At 43.1% G+C, this 14,951-nt stretch overlaps 1 protein-coding gene and 1 pseudogene across 1 annotated transcript in view; both read right to left on the bottom strand.

Moving 5' to 3' along the window:
• LOC123946567 (putative tetratricopeptide repeat protein 41) overlaps nucleotides 1-14,951 on the bottom strand; it is a 75,756-nt gene that overhangs the window by 25,896 nt on the left and 34,909 nt on the right. The window contains 2 exon segments of the mRNA XM_046011992.1: nucleotides 61-232; nucleotides 6,342-6,481. Coding sequence (XP_045867948.1) covers nucleotides 61-232; nucleotides 6,342-6,481 — 312 coding nt within the window.
• On the bottom strand, nucleotides 9,187-9,625 carry LOC123946569 (annotated as a pseudogene).

Raw genomic sequence — 14,951 nt, 5'->3', positions numbered from 1 at the left:
GGCCCAGGAGCCCGACTCCAAAACACAAAGCGCCACCCCCTCCGCACCTGTCTGCCGTACCTTTCTGCTTCACGAAGTCCTGGTTGTCTTTTATGGCGCTGGGTGGACACTCCATCAGGTTGGACCACGCTTTCTGGAAGTACTGGAAGCCCTCCTGACTCATCCCTATTTCAAGGTAGAGTTCTCCAACAGTGTTCTGTACTCTGAGAAGCATCTCTGTCAAGATCTGACTCTGTACAAAGTGGAAAGGACATCACTGCTGGGGGAAGCCAGACACAGATCGGGCATGGCAGCCAGACACCCACTCGGCAAAGGCCCATTTCATAACATGCTCGCAAAAGATGGCGCGCTTTGTATCATTTCTTCTCTTAGGGAATTTAAATATTTATAAAATGATGCGAAATAGTTATTGGGAAACACTATAAACTAAGCGTAAATTTGGGGATATGTCTTTCAGAGGTTGTTTTAGTTTACAGCAATAAATATTTTTGGGGTACCTGGGCGGCTCAGTTGGGGTGAAGTGCCTGCCTTCAGCTCAGGTCATGACCCTGGGGTCCTGGGATCGAGCCCTGCATCAAGGAGCCAGCTCAGCGGGAAGCCTCCTTCTCCCTCTGCCCCCGTGGCTCCCCACCCTCCACCTGCTCATGCTCGCTCTCTCTCTCTCAGATAAATAACATCTTTAAAAATAATAATAATAACAATAACAATAATAATAATAATAAATGTTTTTCGAAGGTAAGAATAACATGACAGTGTGTTGTACATGTTAAAATTCCCAGGGGAGGTATTATCAAGAATTCAAATGAACTCCTAAAAAACACTATCAGTGTGGCCCTTGAATTCAAGGGTGACCAGTCACATTTTTGCTTAGAGACTTGAATTTACATTCTCTTTTAATGGCTCAGCATTATTTAGTTCAGGAGCACTTAAACTTCATTACTTTGTATCACTCCTCTACCAAAACTGTTTCAACCCATAAGAATCTACCAGTTGGGGGCGCCTGAGTGGCTCAGTGGGTTAAAGCCTCTGCCTTCGGCTCAGGTCATGATCCCAGGGTCCTGGGATCGAGCCCCGCATCGGGCTCTCTGCTCAGCGAGGAGCCTGCTTCCTCCTCTCTCTCTGCCTGCCTCTGCCTACTTATGATCTCTCTGTGTCACATAAATAAATAAAATCTTTAAAAAAAGAAAAAAAAAAGAATCTGCCAGTTGGTTATAATTTTCTAAATGTCCAGTGCAAGAAATGAGAGTTAAGGACGAGTTATCTTACGACTTAATCTCATTTCAGGAAATGTAATATTAACCAGAATATATCTGAGAACTGAGGCCCTGTTCAAATGAACCATCATCCTCATTGGTTCTGTAATACTTCCTGCTCTACCACAGTGTGAGCCCAGGAAAGAACTGGCTGAGCCTGGCTGTTTGGCATGAATTCTTTGTGCTCTGCACCTGTTGAAAGTGCTCCCCATGCCAACTGACCTGCAGTGTGACCCAAGAGCTTTCTAGTAGGCATTTTGGAAACAGGTTACCTCTACTCAGAGATAAGGATCTCCTCAGCCCTGGAGGCAGCCAGGTGTGGTAAGGAATCTCTGGGGCAGAGGCCACAGCTCTTTCATGCATCCCTCATACGTATCTTTAAAAGTGTCCCTTCTCTGCGGCTATCCTAGATCTCACCCCTACTGCTCACTCTTCCTGTCCCCCACTTCCATTCTGACTATATTGATGAACCCTATAAGACTGCCCTCAGATATTGGTTCGGGTCATGAATGGCTGCAAGTAACAGAAAACCCAAATGAATAGTGACTTGATATCTCCCTCATGCAAAAGTCAGGAAGTCGGTGGCCTGGAGCTAAAGACATATCATGATGTCAGAGACTCAGATTCCTTTTAACCTGTTTCCTGAGCTTGCCTGGCCTCTATTTCCAAGGACACCTCTTGGTCTAAAATGGCTGCTCCATCTCCAGCCATTGTAGCCACAGTCCGACCAGCAGGAAGGAGGAAAGAGGAGAAGATTAGACCCTTCACTTCATGAAAGAGGAGAAGATTAGACTCTTCACTTCATGAAAATCTCTTAGAAGTTACCCATATCACTCCCACTTAATGTCACCAGCCCAAACTCGGGCATATGCTCATCTCTAGCTCCAAGGAAAGCTGGGAAATGTAGTCTTTCCAATCACTGGCAGGGCTAAACATTCAGGAGCGGCGTACATTACTTACTTTGAAAGCAGGGATAGATCTTGGAAAATTAAAGTCTGTATACTTCATTTACCCTTTTCTTCAATTAATTTCAAAAACAGTGTTTCCACCCATTTTCTTCCCTCCTGCCTATCCCAGAGGAAGAGATGCCCAACATTCTTTTCAAGGACCCACCGCTCCCTGACCTCTCAAGAGTCCTGTCCCCTGAACAGAGTTCCCACTGGCATCTCCAATGTGCCCATCTCCCTGGCTCCTTTCCTGCTCCACACAGACATACATCTCCTGGATCAAACCTCACCTGAAGTTGATCATATCTTGACTTTTCATCTTTCTCCTATTACTGACAAGCTTTTCAAACCAATATCAATTTGTGCTGGTTCTCCGTTTCATTATGACATACTTGCCTCTTAAAGCCCTGCAGTTCAGCTCCTCCTACATCCACCCCCTTCCATCTCTAGAGTTACTACTGACTGCACTCACCAGAATCAGGGGCCTTCTTTTGGTCTTCATTTGTCCAGCCCCCTAAGCAGCCCTCCTTCCCTGGTTCAGGGGAAACTATGATCCCCCTACCCTCCTCCAATCCCTCACTCCTTTACAAGCTCTTCTTTCCTTGTCTCCTTTTAGGTATAAATAACTTCCCAGGAACCAGTTCCTATCATCACTTGGAGGCCTTGTTTCCCTGCGTGTTTCGGCATTTACATGTAAGTAGATGTCCCCCACCAAGTCTCTCTCCAGACTTCCAATACTACCTATCCTCCAGCTGGCTGGAGACTCCACTTGGATATCTTTCCCCAACTGCAAGCTCAGTAGCTGAAACATTTAAAATTTATCATCTTCCTCTCCAAATCAGCTTCTTCTCTGGATTTCTCCATGCCTGTCAACCAGGCTCAAGTCCTCAGGGTCTCCCTGAGTCCTCCCCATGTCCTGGCCACATTTCTAGTCTAGAGTGGGGCAGAAGTCTCAGGGAGGGGGACAGCTCCCGAGACCCCGCCAAACCACTGAGCTCCTGCCACCCTTGAGTCTCACTGCCCACGTTGCCAGAAGTACTCATCAGCATGGCAAATGCGGTGGTATGTTGTCAAGCCTCCTCCTTATGAAAACAGGTGTTTTATTCTCCTCTAACTCCATAGTATCCCACCATCCAGGCACGGAGCTTTGTGGGCACTCAGCAAATATTTGTTTATATTTCACAGTGATTGTATAGCACAAGCAGAGTTCCACTCTCAAGCCTGCACTAATCTGCACTAGCCACCACCTCTGGAGCCCCGACTGAGCTAAGGACTAGCTACACGTGACTTCAGCAGGTATTTACAGAAACACTATGAAATAGGGATTATTACTCCTCTACAGCAGGTGGGGAAACTGAGGGTCCGTGAGGTTCTATAAATCACCCAAATCCACGTGGCTAGCAACGAGGAGAGCAAGGGCATCGCACCCAGACCTCCTCTCCCCAAAGCTCAGCTCTGCACATTTAATAAGTGAGTTACTAACACAAAACCAGCGGCCCCTTCACAAAAGTATTTTTTGGTTTTCCAGCTGTCTGCCGCACTGACTATAAAACTGGAGTGGGGAGAGGCTGAGATCTACTTTTCAACAGACAGACCGATCAAATAAGCTTCTCAGCCTGAGCACCACTGACACGTGGGGCAGGCTAGCTCCACGCTATGTGAGTCAAGCGGGGGGAGGGGGTGTCCCACGCAGACAGGATATGCAGCAAGCAGTACACCTTGCTTCTACTCTCCTGATGCCAGCGGCAATACCCACCCCCAAGTTGTGACAACCAAAAATGGCTCCGATGTCGCCAGAACTACCTCCCAGCTGAAAACCTGTGCGTTAAAATTCCTAAATGACCTGAATAAGCTGAAGAGATTACAGCGGTGGTGTACACGCAGAATGCATACATCACAAATAACAAGATCCTTCCCCTTGAGAATGTTAGGCACCCATTTCAAAGACGTTGTTATTGCCAAAATAGTTTTAGAACTTCTCTTTTGGAAGTAACTTCAGAGCCCAAAGAAAATTCTTTTAACAGTCTCCATGGTGGCTAGGCCCAAAGCATTGTTGCAAAAATATTTTGAGAACAGAATCATAAGATTGATGCCTCCCAAAGCAGTGCTCTGAGGAGGGAAAATTTCTTTGAATGTCTAAGCTGTGGCACGCCTCCGACGAAGCCGTCTTATCCTTTCACGACCACATATCTGACAGGCTCTGCTTCATGGCTGTTTTGTGGGTTGCCAGTGTCTTCCAGCTAGACGGGGAGCTCCCTGAGGGCGGAAACTGTGCCTGCCTCGCTCATTGCTACCACCCCAACTCCCGGCACAGTGCTCCCTCACAGGTGAGGCAAGGCCCTCAGTGAGAGTCAGCCGAGGGGATGAATGAGTGAATGACTAAGTAAATGACTGGAACCAGGCACTCAGAGATTACCTAGTAAGAAAACTGGTACTCTCTAGACAGACACTTGTCAGTGATGGTCATCTGGACCTCATGGGAAAAAAAAAAAAGAAAATTGGGAGCACAGGGGAAAATTCCACAGTCAATAGTAAGACAGCAGAGAATCACCGGACTCCACCCCCTAGAAGATGAAGAGTGGCCAAGATAGCGTAAATCGAGCGGTCTTATTGTTTCTAACCTGGACCTCCGGGACTTTATAAGCCACAGACAGAAATAACACAATAGCTACCAGTTCTTTTTTTTTTTTTTTAAAGATTATTTATTTATTTATTTATTTGACACACAGAGATCACAAGTAGGCAGAGAGGCAGGCAGAAAGAGAGAGAGAGGAGGAAGCAGGCTCCCTGTTGAGCAGAGAGCCCGATATGGGGCTCGATCCCAGGACCCTGGGATCATGACCTGCACCAAAGGCAGAGGCTTTAACCCACTGAGCCACCCAGGCGCCCCCAATAGCTATCAGTTCTTAAGCTCTCACTGTGGGCCACACGGTGTGTGGAGTGCTTTGTGTACTTTCTTACTCGACCCTGTTAACAACCCCTTGAGACAGATACTAGAATCCGTAACAGAGTCAGAGAGGTTAAAATTCTCACCAGGGTCACACAGCACTGAGTGCCAAAGCTCTTTAAATCTGGGTCAGCCCGAAAACATCCCACGCTCTATTCACTACTCTGTGCCGCCTTCTAAGGACATGAAGTATTTGCAAAGTCAAACTGATTCATTGATTCATTTATTAGGCAGCAGTAGGTTGTAAGATGCCACGGAGAATACAAAAATTGGTAAATAAGCATGATCTCCACCATGAGGAGACTTGCCATGTTAAGTCTTATTAATCTCTTTAAACAGAATTCTTTCTATAAAGGTGTGTGTTGATGGAGGCAGAGGCAGTGTTTTATAAAAATGTGAAGCTCTTTGTTTTAAAATAAAAACAGCTTTGTCTTGGGTTACACTATTCTTGGTCTATAAACACTACTGAAATCAGTAAAAACTTATTTTTTTTTAAAGGCCAGTTAAATGTCCTCATACACACAGTTATCATTGTGTATTAGGAGTAAAGCTTTCATTATAATCAACAAAGCTAAAACTTAGTATTTCAGAAAAAGTAAATTAATATAGAGATAAGATAATCAACCTTCTCCAACATTTTTGTAAAAATTATAACCAGTTATAACCATAACCAAGTCCTTAACCTGTTTCTTTTAGTTCATTTCAACCCAATACTCTATTCCTTTTTTTTTTTTTTAAGATTGTATTTATTTATTTATTTGACAGACAGATCACAAGTAGGCAGAGAGTGGAAAGGAAGCAGGCTCCCATGCAGGGCTCTATCCCAGGACCCTGGGATGATGACCCGAGCCGAAGGCAGAGGCTTTAAACCACTGAGCCACCCAGATGCCCCCTCCTTTTTTTTTTTTTTTTTGCTTTATCAACATTCTTTTTTTCCTCAAAAATTGTACCTCTTGGTATTCATTCCTTCAAAAAATGGCTCCCATCTATCTACTACTTGTTGGCACTAATCTATAGTTCGGGCTATGGATTAAAGTCGGCTTCCTCTCTGATCAAATAATTAAATTATTACCTGTTATGTATTATTAAATCCTGTCTTTGCGGATGACATTATAAGGGAACAAAGGTAAATGATATCTGAAAATATCTGACATGAACGGAACAGCATTTGAAGGATTTAATTTCCCACTTTACCTGCACGAGTATGTTCTCAACACTCAAGAACAGCTCTTCCGCTTCTCTGGTCTTGCCCAGGAGCTTCAGAAATTTCGCAATGAAGAACATTAATTGGCATTTGTCAGTGGTGGTAACCTCAAAAAGCCTGCATTCCAGCACTAAATTGGAAAGAAAGGTAAATAATCCTAAATAAAGCCTATCTGGAAAGGAACAAAGAGTACCTATCACTTAATCTTGATACAGGAGTTATAAATACATTATCCGTACTTCAGTCTCTCTCAAGGGATTAGCACTTGGCTGTTATTAGCACTTACACACGTTACCAAGTATTTGAAACAATGACAGGAAAAATAACCTAATGCTTTTAAATCATCTTGCTATGTAAATAATGAAAACCAGAGAGTCAAAGGAGCATTTCCACAGCGCAGTCCACATATCACTGTAGTATGTGTTTGGGGGTGATTTTCAGGCAAGAATAAGAAGGTGTTTAAAAGACTTACACAACTCTGCCCTCTGTTGCAACTGTCTTGAATTACTGGCTTTACCCGAAGGAACAAAATGTTAAAGGAATCAAATAAGAAACATGCCTTGTGTGGTGTGTGTGTGTGTGAGTGTATGAGTGTGTGTGTGTGTGTGTGTGTGTGTGTGTTTTATACCCTCTCACACACAAATGAAAATACATGAAATTTTTGAACCTGAAGACCCAATTAAACACATGGTACTACAAAAGTCATCATTTCCAGAACTTTTTCCCCAGCATTCCAGCATCTGAACTTCTACATGTGACCACTGTTTCATTTCAAAGTACTGCATCTGATGTATTTGACACAAACACATCCCATGTTCTTCAACGGTTCCATTGCCCCTGCCGTAGGCCACCCGGACACTGAGTACATGCCTGCTTCCTTTCTGCCAGCTTTTCCAGGGACCACCATTTGTGCATGGAATAAATATGTATTGAGCATCGACTGTCTGTCAGGCAGCATTCTAGGCTCTCAGCACCAAGCACGGCAGATGAGGTTGCAGCTCTCGGCACAGGAGAGAGGCCAAGAGGCTCTGAACCATACCTATAGTGCTTCAGGCCAAGAGCAAAAACTAAATGAGAGCCAAGGGAGAGAGAGAGTTCAAGAGAGTCCAAGACTCTCATCTACAGTGCCCATCCGAGCAAAGGGACCGAAGGCGGGAATAAGAACTGAGGGGTCGGGGTGCCTGGGTGGCTCAGTGGGTTAAGCCTCTGCCTTCAGCTCAGGTCATGATCTCAGGGTCCTGGGATCGAGCCCCACATCAGGCTCTCTGCTCAGCAGGGAGCCTGCTTCTCCTTCTCCCTCTGCCCCTCCACCTGCTTGTGCTCTCTTGCTCTCTCTCAAATAAATAAATAAAATCTAAGGAAAAAAGAAAAAACAACTGTGGGGTCAATCCAAGCCACAAAGGAAACTAAGAACTATAAGCAGCTGTTTAGAGCAGGCAGGCTGAGTGTGGTCCAGACAAAGAACCAACCGATGGGCCCTTGCTTGGGCAGCGGGGTTGGGGGGGGGGGGTGCAAATTCCACAAGGATTATTGGGTCCAGATTCCTGTCAAGGGCTCAGGTTGGAACGGACAATGTCCATTCACTCTGTTTAATCCTCAATTCAACAATCCCATGGGCTCCAAGAAAACTTCCTTCATGAATCCTTCCTGCCACTGACCACATTCCTCATGTTCATTCCCTTAGCACCAATGTGTAGTTTAATGGGCAAGCAAATAATTTTTCTCAGGATGAAACTAATATGGGTACCTCACAGAAACATGGAAAAATATAGAAAAGAAAAGAACATAGAAAAACAAAAACCACTCATAACTGTGTCCTTCACAGATAAACTGCTTTCACATATTTCTGTATGTGCCTCTGATCTAAAGCACGTACCCAGTCATTTTTTCTTTTTAATAAAATTGGGATCATCCTACAGTATGTGGGTTGTTGTTTTTTTTTTTTTAAGTTAATGGCCTTTTTATTGGAAGGGGGGAAAAAAAAAGACTAGCATTTACGACTTGGAGTGGCCGTAAACTGCAATTTCTTGAACAGCAGTGTTGATGGTTGTACTGAAGTTCACAGCCGCAGCCTACTCCGCTGGCTCCAAGTCATGCTTCAGAAAGTTTCAAAAACAGACACAGATGCTTCCTTGATAAGGTTTCTTTTTGAAAATGTGTGTGGGTGACAGCCTGACACCCATCTCGCTCTAGACACACGCAGCACGCCACGGGGAGGAGTGTCATAGTCACCATGGGTGGGGGCACCTGGAAGTACGACAGCAGGGGGGGGGGGGTCCATCCTGCGGGGGAGGGGGGCTACATCCAGACAGTTTATCTCTCACCCATTTTCCCGCACAGCATCCTGAGGTAATCCAATTTTAAATGTTTGTTTTCAGCAAACCTGCTATGGCAATTTATACTAACGCACTGAACTAAAACCCATCTGAATGGGTTTTAAATTTGTTTTTTCATTTTTTTGTTTTTCATACAAATGCCTGACCTGTTCCATCATCAAGCTGCATGCATGAAAAACTGGGCAGCCCAGTGTATTAACCACTAGTGAATGGGACTGCAAGGAGTCCCCTAAGTGCTTCCTTATTTTCAGGTGGTACAGGTGTTGCTATCGTAAAACTGCTGTGTGGTTTGGTCTTCAGGGGAGAGGACCACCAACCCACACACGCGGATGCTGTGTGTGTGGACAGAAAGTGCTTCTGACATTCAGTTTTGTTATATAGAAACAGAATGAGTAAGTGAACTTCTGTTTTTTGTTTTTTGTTTTTTGTTTTGCAAGCAGTAAGTAAAAGATGCAATTTGATTCTTCTGGAGTGGGGGGAAGGAGTTGAAAGTAGGTCTTCATTCTGTAGTCATCATCTGTATGAATTCTTCATGCCTGACTTGTCCTCTCCGTCGATACCTGCTTTTCTAAACATTTCACCTCCTTCTTCATCTGTTTTTCTCCTGAGCTGGTCGTGGATGATGGAGCTCGGCCACACTGATGTCCCCAGTTCCATCCTCGTCAAAGGCTCGAAATGCCTCCCGAATTTCTTCTTCACTGTGGCTTTCATGTTTCTAGCGATCATAGTCAGAAATTCTGGGAAGTCCGTGATGCCATTACCGTCGGCATCCACCTCATTGATCATATCTTGCAATTTGGCTTCTGTTGGGTTCTGACCCCGTGACCCCATGACAGCGCCAAGTTCCTTTGTTGGGACGGCGCTGTGGCCATCTTTGTCAAGTACAGAAAAGCCTCCCTGAATTCAGCAGTCTGCTCTTCAGTCAGCTGATCAGCCATGAGCCAGCGAAGGGAGGAAGCGCAGAGGAAGCAAGGCTGGGGCGGGGGGGGGGGGGGGGGGGGGGGCGGTGCACGAGTGCAGGGGCTGTGTGGGCGGGGGTGTCCCCTCAGCACTGTGAAGCCGCCCCTACCCTACTGAGCAAGGGTGCCCTGCCTCTAGGCTCCCAGCACCACTCCGTGTTATATCTAACACCTGCTTTTTCACTTCCATATTCAACAAATATTTCTGTGTCGGCACTGTGCTAGATATTGAATACAGACCGAATGCAATATTCATGGCTCCCGCCCTCATGGAGCTTACAGTCTATCGAAAAATATATTGTATTATGAATATTTTCCACATCTTTAAAAATTGAGAACACATGTATTTACCATTGGACTGTATTCCATTTTACAGATTACCCTGAGTCAGTTTTCCACTATTTATTCAATTTTTTCATTTACATACAATTTTATTTAATATTTACTAAATGTTATTTAGTGAGAATCATTGGCAGAAATCTTTTTAAATATCCCTGATTACTTCCTTAGAGCAACTGTTAAATTGAATAAGCCACAGGATATTAATATTTTTAATATGTGTATATATATTTATATATATTTTTATATATTAACATATAGAAGTACCTATTTCCTTACACCTTTACCAACATTGTTATTGCTTTTATTTTTTATTTTTAGTTTTTTAGGGTTTTTTTAAATTTTTAAGTAATCTCTACACTTAACATGGGGATAAAACTTCTAACCCAGAGAGCAAGAGTCACGTGCTCTACCAACCGAGCCAGCCAGATGCCCCATTATTTAATGTTTTTAAAATTCACTACAAAAAAAAAAAATCATTGCCCATCTGGTACCTGAAAAATAGCATTTTGCTTTAATTTGCATTTCTTTGATTACTAGTGAAACAGAATATAATAATGTATTTATTAAAAACATGTTCATCAAAAAAAATAAAAAAACATGTTCATCAACTCTAAGATGCCATCAACTGCAAGAGGCATCCTTTTTCAGAAATGTTAAGTTTGGGGCAAGTCTACTTCTTAGAACCAATGAAATCCAGTATTTATTCTTTAGTGAACTCATTCTTCCAACAACCACTTCCAGGGCACTCTGAGTACCTGCTCTGGGCCAAGCACTGCCCTGGGTGCAGTAGATAAAGGATGAGACCAAACAGACCTGAGACTCACCGGCTGGGCTGTCAGAATGGTGGGGAAGACAGATTATCACAGAATCACTGAAATGAATATAAATTCAAACTATGAAAAGAACCATGAAAGAGTTGGTGATATGAACTGTGGAAGGTTTCTGCATAGAAATGTCAATTGAGCTTAGAGTTTAAAAAAGAGTAGAAGGTATTGAGACAAAATGAGGGAGAGACAGTGTGGGAATTCTGGGCAGAGGAAGAGCACGTGCAAAGGCTCTGGGCAGGAAAAAGCAAGGTGCTTAGAGAACTAAAAGATGGGGACCGAAGAGCAGAGAGAGTGAGGTGTTTTGTTCCAGATCAGGGTGGAGACCGAGGAAGGGGCCATTCAGCAGCCACACCACGCCTGGTGCTGCTGCCCTAGCAGGCACTGGGGCTACAGCAATGAACGCAAGGGGCAGAGTCCTTCTGTTATGCAGCTTACGTTCCAGCAGCTGGGAGAGTCAGAGACAGGGCAACAGGCAGCAGAGGAGGAGGAGGAGGAGGAGGAGGAGGAGGAGGAGGAGGAGGAGGAGGAGGAGGAGGAGGAGGAGAAACAAACAAACTAGACAAAATCAGGTAGAGGTAACAGCTATGCAAAGAATTAAATCTCATTTCCAAGACAGAGAATGACTAGATACATCAGACTGGGGAGGCCACTCTGAGAAAGTGACACATCAGCCAAGACCTAAATAACTAGAAAGAACTGGTACTATTAAAATATGAGTGGGAAGAACATTCTTGTCAAAGGGAACAGCTGGTGCAAAGGCCCAAAGGCAGAATGTACTTGAAGGACAGAAAGAAGGCCAGAGGGGCTGACATCTAGAGGCTAAGAGGAAGAGTCTTATAAAATGACACTACTTAGGCATGCAGGGGTCAGATTACACAAAGAACTGTAAATTAAGATGAGGAGTTCAGATTTTAGTATAAGTGCAAACAGCAAGTCTCTGGAATGATCTTAATCTGGAAAGTGACATGATCTGGTCTACATTCCTAAAAGCTCATTCTGGCTACTAAGCAAAGGACTTCATTGCAAAAAAAAAAAAAAAAAAAGAAAGAAAGAAAGAAAGCAGGAAGGCCAGTTCCGAGGCTGTGACACTGGGCTGGGTCAGGTGAGAAGTGATGGTGGCGGAACTTGCTAGAGTGATACCAGTGACGAGCTGGGGTTAGGATGTTCCCTCTCACCACTCCTATTCAACATCACACTGGAGTCCTAGCTACTGCAATTAGACAAGAAAAGGAAATAAAAGATATACATATACTGTGAAGGAAGAAATAAAACTCTTTTCTGTTCACAAATGATAGGCTTATCTATGTAGAAAATCCCAAAGAACCAACAAAAAACTCAAACTAATAAGCAATTATAACAAGGTTACAAGATACAAGGTTAACATACAAAAGCCAATTGCCTTCCTATACACTGGCAATGAACAATTGGAATTGGAAATTTAAATTACAATACCATTTATAATAGCACCACAGAAATGAGAAGCTTAGGTATAAATCCAATAGAATATGTACTTGATCTAGGGGTACCTGGTGGCTCAGTGGGTTAAAGCCTCTGCCTTCGGCTCAGGTCATGATCCCAGGGTCCTGGGATCGAGCCCCACATCCGGCTCTCTGCTCCGCGGGGAGCCTGCTTCCTCCTCTCTCTCTGCCTGCCTGTCTGCCTAGTTGTGATTTCTCTCTGTCAAATAAATAAAATATTTTTTTAAAAATTTAGAATATGTATTTGATCTACATATAGAAAGCCACAAACTCTGATGAAGGATATCAAAACAAGATCTAAATAAACAGAGAGGTTCTGTGTTAATGGGCTGGAAAACTCAACATTGTTAAGATGCTAGACCTACAGATTCAATGCAATCCCAATAAAAATCTTCCACAGTTGTCCAACCAATCCTTGACAAAGCAGCAAAGACAATTCAATGGAGAAAGTCTTATTAATAAATTGTTCTGGAACAACTGAACATTCATATGCAAAAAAAATGAATCTGGACACTACACTTTCCAAAACAGTCAAAATAGATCACAGCCCTAAATACAAAATGAAATGCTATCAAACTTTTAGAAGAAAACAGAAAAAGACCTGTGACCTTGTGTTTCGGTGATGTTTTGTTAAGTACAGAAAGCACAACCCAAGGAAGAAAATATTAGGTTAGACCTTATTAAAATTAAAAACGAATGCTCTATGAAGGATACCATGAAGAGAATAGAAAGACAAGATACAGAGTGGGAGAAAGTATTTATAAAATATACCTCTGATAAAGGACTTCTATCCAAAATGTACAAAGAACTCCAGAAATTCAATAATAAGATATGTAAAGTAACATTATTTATCATTAGGGAATTGCAAATTAAAACAAGAAGATATCACTGCACAGCTATTAGAATGGGTAACATTAAAAAAAATAAATAAATAAAAATACCGAACACCAGTGAGGACGCAGAAAAACAGAAATTCTCATGCATTGCTGGTGGGAATGCAAAATGGTACAGTCCCTTGGAAGGTAGTTTGGCAGTTTCTTAAAGAAGCTAAATAAACATGGTCATACCACACATTTGGGCAATGATGCTTCTAGGTATTTACCTAACTGACTTAAAAACTTGCACGCAAATGTTCACAGCAGCTTTACTCAAAATCATCAAAAGGTGGAAGTAACCAAAATGTCCTTCAATAAGCAAAGAGATGAACTGTGGCATATTCATACACTGGAATATTATTCAGCAATAAAAATAAATGATATGCCAAGCTACAAAGAGATATGGAGGCCCCTCAAATGCATATCACTGGTCTTCGCAACTGCGTGTGCTCTGGCAGCTTAAAGAAGGGCATTGGTGGTGCAGGTGGATAGGTGGACACGTTTGGGAAACATTTAGGAAGTAAAACATGTCAGGACTCAGTGATGAAATGTATTTGGGGAGGGCATACAGGACAGAAGAGTGTCAAGGATTACTCCAACGTGTCTGCCATGGGATCCAGGTCATGATTCCCAGAGTCCTGGGATTGAGCCCCACATTGGACTCTCTGCTCAGCGGGGAGCCTCCTTCTCCCTCTGCCTCTCCCCCGGCTCATACTCGCTTACTCTCTATTTACTCAATTTAAATTGAGAGTTCCCAGAAGAGAACCTGATTTGGGGGGATGTCTATGAGTTCAGTTTTAGAGGCATTGGGTCTGAGCAGCTTTGGAGACATCACCCAAGTGGACAGTTAAATTGGTAGTTGGAAAAACGGATCTTTGGCTCAGAGGGTAAATGGCTAGAGAAATAAATGTGGACATTCATTTATTTGATTGTCATGGACAATTACTGAAGCCACCAACATTCATAATATGCTTGGGGTGAAATTAGGCATGAGAAGAAAAGAACCATAAAGAACTCAAACACTGAGAAGCCAGGTAGAAAAGGGGGAACTAACAAAAGAGACAGAAAGGAGGAGCCAGAGAGATGGAAGATGAACCAGGGGAGGTTGTGTCAGCAGTCAAGAGACAGAAATGTTTGGAAGAGAAGGGCACCATCAAACATATCCATGGATGTTAAGAAGTAGAGTCAGACAAGAACTGAACATGTTCTTTGGATGGCCTGCTCATGATCTTGCCTATTTTTATTGAAGTGCATTATTTTCTCATTTAAGAGCATTTTACTTATTAAAAATATCAATCCTTTGCCCGCCATGTATGTTACAAATATTTTTCCCAATTATCACCGGTCTTATAACTGTTTCTAGTTTTCTGAGTTGTGTTGTTGTATTTTACATGTAGTAATTTCACCTGTTTAGATAGCTTTATCAATTATTTTCTTTGTGATTCACTCTTTTCCTTTCTTGCTTGACTCATTGACATTTTCTTACAGATTTTTTAATGTAAAATTTTATTTTTTTTATTTATTTGACAGAGAAATCACAACTAGGCAGAGAGGCAGGCAGAGAGAGAGGAGGAAGCAGGCTCCCTGTGGAGCAGAGAGCCCGATGTGGGGCTCGATCCCAGGACCCTGGGATCATGACCTGAGCCGAAGGCAGAGGCTTTAACCCACTGAGCCACCCAGGTGCCCCAATGTAAGATTTTATTTTTTTACATTTAATTCCAATCATTCTGGAATTTATTTTGGTGTAGTGGTGCAGGTCATTTAACTTTACCAAATAGTGAAC

This window comes from Meles meles, chromosome 7 (genome assembly GCF_922984935.1).
Source record: "Meles meles chromosome 7, mMelMel3.1 paternal haplotype, whole genome shotgun sequence".
In the NCBI taxonomy this organism is placed as follows: Eukaryota; Metazoa; Chordata; class Mammalia; order Carnivora; family Mustelidae; genus Meles; species Meles meles.
The sequence above is the reverse complement of the archived record's forward strand: the minus strand, read 5'-3'. Positions and strand labels throughout refer to the sequence as shown.